This window comes from Tiliqua scincoides, chromosome 5 (assembly GCF_035046505.1).
Source record: "Tiliqua scincoides isolate rTilSci1 chromosome 5, rTilSci1.hap2, whole genome shotgun sequence".
Taxonomy (NCBI): Eukaryota; Metazoa; Chordata; class Lepidosauria; order Squamata; family Scincidae; genus Tiliqua; species Tiliqua scincoides.
This window is the reverse complement of record NC_089825.1, coordinates 126659591-126668773: the sequence shown is the minus strand read 5'-3', so window position 1 is coordinate 126668773 and position 9183 is coordinate 126659591. Positions and strand designations below refer to the sequence as shown.

Below are 9183 nucleotides of genomic sequence, written 5' to 3'. Positions count from 1 at the left end.
AGACCAGAAATCTCCATTCCAAAAGAAATGGCAAGACCGTGAAGAGCTGTGGGACAGAGCTAAAACAGCCAAGAAGCGGAGGGCCGGGGGGGGGGGGCAGACGGCGGGACTCGTCCAGGCTTTCTAGTGAGCCCCACTCTGCCCTCACCAGGGTGAAGCTGTCGTAGATGTGGATCAGCTCCTCTGTCTTGTACTGCTCCAACACCACGACGCCGTGGAGTGACGCGCTCCGCTTCCGGGCACAGGCCTCGCAGTGGACCAGATACGTGTTCTTGCTGCCGTTCTCGCTGGTAACGAACAGGATGTTGAACACCTCCACCTGCAAGGGCAGAAACGGAGTGAGGCTCATCCTGGAGGAAGGAGGCTTCAGCCCCTCTCCACGCATTACAAAGCATGGGGAAAGGCAAGCCAGGAAGCAGGAACACCAGGGACTAGCTTGACATCCGGGGGCAGCAGGGCTCAGGGTGAAAAGAAAACAAGGCCCCGTCCCTTCCCGACTGCCTCCCTCCAGAAGGCACAGGCTCAGTGCCACCCCACAGTCCCCAAGGTGGCACTTTCCAAGCACCCGAGCCCTGACTCTTCCTTAGCCCTCCCCCATTAAATTGCTCCAGCAATAGCCCTCCCAGCTTTGCAGACAGCACCTGGATTCCAGCCCCCACATGCCCCCATCCCTCCAGTTAGCACATTTAAACTCTGACACTGGTCTCTTCCTGCAAAGACCTCCTTTCCCGCACTTTTTCCCATTTACAAGACTGAAAACACATGTCCTTCCTTGGGCGTCCTAAGAGAACTCTCTAGACCCCGAGCCTTACCCTGCCCCTTGAATCGTTTTCTTGGTGTGAAGTCCCACAATTTGCAGCACACACAAACCAAACTAGCAGGGAACTTTCTCACCCAGGTGAGAAGTCTCCACAGGTTTCCAGTGTGCTGACGTGCACTGCAGTTGTGGGGGGCGACAGCTACAGTTATTCCTCATGTTCCCACTTGGGGTGCTCAGCCAAGGGGAGGTCAAACCTCCCCAGAATGGACACCACCAGCACCAGGGGTGGGTCTGCTGCTAAGTTGGCAAAGCAAACTCCTGTGTATGAACTGGTGGTGGGAAGCCGGGCAATGCAGAAAGAGTTACAGGAATTTCTCACCACACGGTGAGCTTTCTCACTGGAAAACAGTACTTGTGAAAAGAGTCTTCCAGCACAATCCTAGGCATGTCTACTCATATGTAAGTTCCTGCTTCCAGGAACACAATGCGGACCTGCTTATGAACAGACATTCCTAGGATCCTCATGCTGTGTCAAGCTTTTTGAAAACCACAGAAGCACGAAGGCGCACATGAAGTGGAAGTCATGTTCACAAGAAGCCATCCAAAGCTTCCAGATTGGAAAGGGGGGAAGCCCCTCAGCCCCACCTTGGCTGGATACAACAAGTGTGTTGTAGCTTCTGCTTCTGGGCAAGTGGGGCTTTTCAGGCTTGCAGGGCAGAGGGGTGCAAATCTGAGACTTCCTGGCTTGCCCCTAGTTGCCAGGGGACCCCCAAACCTTGGTGTGCAGAGGCTGCACCCTGTGGCCCTTGCAGACAGAGTTCCTCGGGACCATGTGATCTGAGAAGGAAGGTCTAGCACTGGCTTCCATGCTGGAAGTGCTCAGCCAGGCGTGGCCTCCTTCCTGAGCCCAAGTATGAACTCGGGTCCTTGGTCCTCTCCAACCATTTCAGGCCCTTTACTCCAAGCCCCTTTGGGGGCTGCTGCTCTGCCTCCCCCCATTCAACCTCTTCTCTCCTTTCACACTGTCAGTGGTCCAGCTCAGCTATGGGGTGCTGAGCGAGCCTTTCCTGGAGACTCGGCACTGGTCTGGCTCCACACAACACAACACGGGATGTGCGGCCTCTCCTTCTCAGCTGCTTTTGAAACCACTGCAGCTCATTCCCACTTCTCTGAAACTTCTAGTCTCTTAACAGCCCCAGTTCTCAGCCCGGTCAAGCAATGGAGGAAACGCAAAAACCCCAAGCTGGAGACAGGGCAGGAGGGATTCTGAAGACCAGGCAGGCCTCAAACCAGGGACGTGCAGTCAGGGGAAGCAGGGGAGGCAGAGCCTCACCAGACCCAACAAGTAAAAAAAAAAGCCCAAAGACCCAACAAGTAAAAAGGAAAAGTTCCTTGCCTTTCTGCGCCGCACTCTTCTTCTCAAGCAGAGTCAGTGAGATTAAGCAGAGCACACACACCCATGATAATACAACTTAGGGAAGCAGCCAGCAGCCCGTACGCTGCATCATGGCTGGCTTCCAATGAAAAAAACTGCGGGGTGTCTGTGTCCACAATCCCTGGGGAGGCAGCGGGAAGAGTTGCCTTTAGAAGGTTGGGCTGTCATCATGGGTGGCTTCCAATAATAAAAAAAAAAAAGTAGGGTGGCTGGCTTCCAATAAAATAAAAAAAAAAGCAAGAGGCCTGCATCAGCAAGCTCTGGGAAGGCAGCAGGAAGAGTTGCCTCTGTTCTATTAAAAAAAAAAGTCACAAAAAAAGCAAGGGGCCAGCAAAATGGACTGGCTCGCAGAGCACCAGGTGAGGCAGTTTTGCAAGTTGCCTCAGGGGGTGAGTCGCTGAGCTTGCCCTAGCTCCAAGTGGGGGAAGAAGACGCAAGTTTATTTATTTATGTATTTATTTATTTTGCGGGGGAGGGGGAGATAGAGGGAGGAGAGAGAGAGAAAGAGTGTGTGTGTTCCAAGGAAGGCACTGAGAGAGACTGAGCTTAAGGGGGAACGGAGAAGAAGACCGAGTCTGGGTTCACGTGGCTGTGCCTCCCTGGGTCTGGACCTCTACCTCAAACAACACTTTGGGGCCCACTGGGGACCCCCTCCTGTCTCCAAGGCAAGTCTTTCCAGTGGGAGAAATTGGCACCTCGGGCATTTCTAGCCTGGGGTGCCAGAGTGTCCGACAGGCATCTGCCAGAAACAGGACCCCGTGACCACGGCGACATCTGGGGACGGCCAATGCCACCACACAGTCCAAGGAGCGGGGGGTGGATCCGGATACTGAACACTGGACTTCTGGGGCCAGCCCTATTTCAGTGCAGGGCTGCCCATGGCACTCTGCACCCTGTGAAGGACCAGCCACCCCCTGTGAAAGAGAGAGGGGGCGCTCCCCCCACCCCGCCCGGAGCTGACGCAGCACACAGGCCCCTGCCACTTACATCACACTCATTGCAGTAATAGGCAGGCTCGTCCTTCACCCGGCCCTGGTAGGCAATCTTCTTCCCAGAGCGCACGAGGCTCTCGCGCTGGACCTGGCAGTGCTTGATGGACTGCATCAGGCAGTACCTGGGGGGGGGGAGAAAAGGAGGTGTCAGCGTTGAGGCCACTGCAGCTGCCTGGAGCCTGAAGCAGTCGCACCAGAGAGGGAGCACACCTGGAGAAGGCCGGGGCCCCTCCCACTCCCCCACTCTCGTTCGTTTCTCCTCCTGGTGGCTCCTGCTATCCTCTCCCCACCAAGAAGCTCCAGGGGTTGTGGGCTGCAGCCAACACCAAGCAGAAAAGGCTTCTGCTGCAGGGGACTCACTTGATCATCTTGTACAGGTCGGGGTCGCTGATCTTGACAGTGCGGGCCACGTTCCAAGAGACGTGGATCATGGGGACGATGGACTTCACGTTCTTCACCTCGTTCCACTCGTAGCGCTCCAGCGCCAGCTGGTACTGGTAAGCTGCAGGGAAGAGGCGAGGACAGAGGGACTGACTGGGCTCCCACACACACAGAACTGGGCACGGCCACGTTCAGCACCGTCTGGCCTGGGCCTCTTTGCCGTGCCTCGCGGCTGCCCTGTTCCCCACCACACAAGCTTGTTCAAACACCCAAGAAGCTCTCCTTGCCTTTGCTGCTGCCCAGAGGCTAACCAGAGGGGCCTTCTGCAAAGAGCTGGTGCAGACCCTGCTCTGCCAAAACTCACAGGGATGTCCTGCTTCCTTGTCACTCTTCCTTCTGTCTAACTTGTAGTGGAACAGGAAGCAAGAGCCACCATGCAGCAAACTCACTGCATGAAATGGACCTCTCTCAGTCTGGCTGCAGAGCTGCACTGGGGACTGAGACTGCCTTCCTCACCCTAGTCAGTGACCTATGCCAGGAGCTGCACAGGGAGACTGAGGTCCTGTTGGTTCTGCTGGGCTCTTGGCGGTGTTGACCTCACCAGCCAAGGTCTCTTTCTGGAACACCTCACTAGGTCTTGGGGGTTGGGCTCAGTTTGCTTTGCTTTTCTGCAGGGTAGGCTCAGAAAGTGGTGCTGGGGGTGGGGGCTCCTGCTCGGCCCCTTTTGCCCTTTGGGCACCCATGGACTTCAATTTTGTTCTCCAGAGCTCTTTAACCTCAACGGGAAGCTGCTGGGGGAAGGCCTCCAATTTGTTGAGGGTACTCAATCAGCACTGTCTCTCTGACGTCATCAGCTGGGGGAGGGCAGGTGATTTTCTGAACTCAAATGAACAGATGAGGGCAAACCACTGGACAAGGTAGTGACACTGTTAGTTAGGAGAGCTGCCAACTTTGGGGATGGGTGTGAGAAGATACCTGCGCGGACAATGCCTTGGCACCCTTTTGCAGGAACAAGGCACATACCTTCTTTTCCAGGCCTTTGGGGTCCTGCTGGCTGTGTGTGTTTTATCTGGTTTGCTGACTTTTGTTTCTAACTGCGCGATCCTGTGCATGTCTACAGAAGCAAGTCCCACTGTGTACAATGGGGCTTACTCCTAGGGAAGTGTGTCTAGGATGGCAGCTTTAGTGGTTGTGTTGACTTTAGACTAAAAGCTACCTTGAACCCCTCCTGGTGGAGGAGAAGCAGCTTTAAAAAGACAATGAAGAAACAGAACTAACTGGATGGAATTGGCAGTGCGGCTGAATGACAGCTGGGTCCAGTCGAGAGAAGAACTTTCAAATGTCCGCTTGGCCACTAAATCCCTTGCAGGGCATTGAAAACTAGCAACAGCTATTTCACAGTCCCATAACTGTTAGCCTCTCGGGACTTCAGGGGAAAATTAATGCAACTGCAACTTGTGACCAGTAATGCTGATCAATTAAAAAGCATTTTTGATTGAGCAATTCTTTTGAAACAAACATTCATTATTTGTAGCCTTCTAAAACCAGCGAGCAGCAGCAGCCATTCTCTTTTAGAGGAGACCTTCGCCCTTCACTCTCTGTGCTACAGGAGAAAAAGTCTCTCCCTGCTGCCATCCCCACAGGCGACATCTAAAACCAGCCTTTTCCTTCAAAATTAGTTGGTTGTATAAGAAGCATGCAGAGGCCATTAACTGTTTAATCAGAAGCAAGGCGCAGTTTGTTCAGTGGAGCTTACGCCCAGATGTGGGTTTAGGACTGCAGTCCGAGGCTCCTGTTTCCCACAATATGCAGTTGGGTCAGCAGCTGGTACCGTGCAGGGGGGGTGGGGCACTGGTGGAGCCTCCGACCCTCCACTTGTCCCCTTACCTGTGAGCGGGCCGACATTCCAAGCGATGTTGTTGCACCAGCCGGTGGCCTGTACCCAGTGCACGGTGCCTGCGTTGATCCACACCAGGTCTCCGGGGCGCTGGACAAAGCGGTAGACGGGGATGTTGGACTGGTAAAGGTCTTCAAGGATGGGCCACCACGAGCCAGTCAGGTAGTCCACGCCGTGCCTACAAGAAGCCGCGTGCTGAGACAAACGCCCAGTGCGCACAGGCTCCCTCCCTCACCCTCTCTTTCCTGCCAGTGTTACGAGGAGCACCTTTGCCCAGGAAGCTCCACCCCCTCCACGCACACCCACCTGTCACAGAAGGCGCTGATGCTTTGCCAATAGTGCTCGTGGACAGCAAACCACTCACAGTCCCCTGGCCCAATGTTGATATTCACAGAGCAGAAGTTGTTGTTCTCCTGGTGGCCTGCAGGGGGCAACAGTCACACGCATGAGATGTGCCAAATTGGCGCTGGGAAGCGGTCACGGGAGGTGGGGCCTCTTTGGGTCAACAGCAGCCCCCAGAGGTTTCCTGTGGGGCAACTGCCCACCCACGTGGGACTGAGGCTTATTATTAACAGTATTTATTATTAACAGTACGTATATACCGCTTTTCAACAAAAAGTTCCCAAAGCGGTTTACAGAAAAAAATCAAATAACTAATGGCTCCCAGTCCCAAAAGGGCTCACAATCTAAAAAGGGCTTAGGGAGAATACTACATCCAGTACTGTTGTCCTCACAAACAGACAGCACAATCCTAGGCACGTCTACTCAGAAGTAAGCCACTGACTTCAATGGCACTTAATCTGAGGCAACTGTGTGCAGGATTGCAGCCTTAAGTGCAGTGCCCCCCCAATCTGTGGGATGCAGCTCCTGGGGTTGGTAGGCGCAAGGGCATTGCGGACACTCATCGCCTGGTGCCAGGCACCCAACCCATAGTTGCAAGCAACAGTAGGAGACTTGGCTTGGCAGGCAGGGCTCTGCGTGTGCTGGACCAGCAGTTCTCAAACTCGCTGGGACTCTAAGAATCGCTTGCAAGTGACTGCGGGGCGGGGACTTGGAGGGAGATGTGCCCCAGCAATACCGCAGCAATTGCGGCGCTGCGGGCACCCAGAGGCTTGCCAGTCTACCTGAGGGGGCCTGCAAGCCTTGGAGTGGGTCCGGGAGGCCCACAGTCCCCTCTGCAGGTCTCCCCCAAGCTTCATTTCGCTCCAATCTGAAGGTCGGAGCGACTTCTGGTTTATCACTATGACCTTCAGATTGGAGCGAAAAGAAGCTTGGGGCACATCCGTAGAGGGGGCTGCGGGCCTCCCGGACCCTCTCCATGGCTTGCAGACCCCCTCAGGTAGGCTGGCAAGCCTCTGGGTGCCCGCAGCACCGTGACTGCTGCGGCACAGCCAGTCTGTGGTGCAGACTGGGTCACCCCCTCAAGCGGAAATGACACTTTTTTTGTTCCTATGGCGGTTCGCGACCCACCACTTTGAGCACCATTGCACTGGACAAAAAGCCCACCTGCCTGCCCTTAGCCTCTGACCACTATTTTTAGGGTCCCATCGTCATCTTGAGCCTGGAGGTAAGTGGCAGTGGCTTCATCGCGTCACATGTCACTGTTTGCTACTTCCAGAGGCTGAACTCCATGCTGGAAGAGCGTCACAGCAGCGGAATGTTTGAGGATCACTGACTTAGTGGTGAAAACGGGCCAGGTGGGCTGGGCAGAGAACCTCTGTGGGTCGCCTGTCAATGCACCCCTTCTCTCCAGTAAGGCAGGGTGTCTCCCAGGCCCTGCTTCTCTGGGATCAAGGTTGCTGCCTGCCTGCATAGCCCTTCATAGCCCTCTTCCTATCTGGGCACTTGTTCTTGGCTCTCCTGCCCTGCAATGCATACCAGCCTGGCAGAAATGAAACAGTCACCCTGGTCCTTGGCAGTGGCCACAACACCTTTCCTCCCCGTCTCATGTCGGTCAAGTGGACAACACGCTTAGTTCTCCCTCCCCCCCATAAGTGCTGAGTGGCCTTTCTGAGTGAACTTCTGTTTTCATACTGTGTTGATGGAGACTGAAGGGCAGCCAAAGGTCTCCTTCCCAAACAAACTCCCTTAACTGCTCAAAGTGCTGGGAAGCCCAGGGTTGGCTCCCTCCAGGTTGCCTAGGAGGCTTCATATATCAGGGGAGACAAGTTCCCCCACTGCAAGTGGGTGAAGTGGTTTCACGGCCTGCCTATACACAGTTCAGGCCTCAGAGAGACCTCCAAGCACAACATTCTGAGCATGAAGTTCAGAAATCCTTCTCCTTCTCTTTCCTACTCATCTCGTGATTTGCCTCCCTTTCTCTTCCTTCCCTACCCCCTAAACTAGGGGTGTCAAACTCATTTCATACAGAGGGCCAAAGTTAGCATTCAGGGCACCTACTGAGGGCCGGAAGTGACGCCATTAACCAGAAAGTGACATCATTAAGCAGCTGATAGCCAGAAATCAGCACTTTGTTCTCATTAGCTGCAAATGACAGAAGAGAAAATATGCAAATCTTGATCATATTTCAAGATGTGAGAAAGTCCAATTTTCACATGGGCTGCTGTTTCAGCAGTAACACCCCAGCGCTGCTCAGCAGCTGAGAGCCTGAGGGCCGAATAAAAAGCTTCTGGGGGCCACATCCGGCCCCCGGGCCTTATGTTTGACACCCCTGCCCTAAACTCTCTCTTCCTCAACTCCAGATCTTTCTGGAAAACACGTCACCTTCCCTTGTCGCTTCTCTCCCTCTCACTCTGCCCCCTTGATCACTCCGAAGAACCTCCTTCCCCCCTTTCCCTTCCTGACACTGGCTCCCAGCCAGGACCCATGTGAGGGACTGGCCAGGTGCAGACTCCCCCCTCTAGCTGCAGTAAGTGAAAGAGTCCCCCTGAGCACCACTTTGGCTCCCTTCGAGTCGAGTCATTAAGTTCCTCTTGCTGCACTTTCCCTCCTCACCTCCCCAGTCCTTTCCCTGCCAAATGGCGCATCTGTGCCACTGGCCATGTTCAGGATCTGTGAACACAAATTGATTTTCTCCCCATGTGCACACATTGCACGTGCTTAAAAAACGCTGCCAGTAATGACAGGAGTCCCTAGGTGGGTTTCCCATCCATGAAGCAAGGCTTGGGAGAGGCAGTGCCCTGCACCCCCTCTGGCCTCAGTGGCAGAGTCACCATATCTCCCCCCACTCCCACTGCCTGAAGCAACCACTGCAGTGAGGTGACGACTGGCCCCTCTCCTTTGCCTCCGCCCGCTGGTCTGTGGCCACCGTTGCAGCCACCCCCCCTCCTGGGGTCCTGCCTCTGACCACCTCCGAGCCACTCCTGTCCTCAGCGTTGAGGTCCACTCCTCTAGTCAGCCCCTTCTCTGACCACTGCAGACTTACCGGGGGTGCGGCTGCCAGGCACCTTCATGTAGAGCTGCACTGTGTTCATGCCCAAGATGGTGTGTCCCACGTGGCTCAGCATGTTCCCTGTCGAGGTGACCCGCATGAAAGCCGGAAGCTTCAGCAACTCCTGCAACTGTGGTTTCCACCTGTCACCGCACATTGAGAAAGGAATGCGACTTTTTTTAAAAGCTCTACCAATCCGCCTTGCACATCTGCATCATCCTCCAGCAGCCGCATGGAGTCATAATCCTCTTAGAAGCAGCAGCAGAAAAATCCATGGGCCTTGAGCATTTTAATGAAAACATTTATGCCCCGTTTGCAGACATATCG

General features: G+C 54.6%; 1 protein-coding gene across 2 annotated transcripts in view; it reads right to left on the bottom strand.

The window, feature by feature from the left end:
• The window catches only part of KDM6B (lysine demethylase 6B), a 54559-nt gene that overhangs the window by 936 nt on the left and 44440 nt on the right, over positions 1 to 9183 (bottom strand). For both annotated transcript variants that reach the window (XM_066628577.1, XM_066628578.1), the window contains exons 18-23: positions 8851 to 8999; positions 5772 to 5886; positions 5456 to 5643; positions 3548 to 3689; positions 3183 to 3309; positions 149 to 319 (exon numbers count right to left, since the gene is read on the bottom strand). In XM_066628577.1, the coding sequence (XP_066484674.1) occupies positions 149 to 319; positions 3183 to 3309; positions 3548 to 3689; positions 5456 to 5643; positions 5772 to 5886; positions 8851 to 8999 (892 nt within the window). The remainder of the gene's footprint in view (positions 1 to 148; positions 320 to 3182; positions 3310 to 3547; positions 3690 to 5455; positions 5644 to 5771; positions 5887 to 8850; positions 9000 to 9183) is intronic.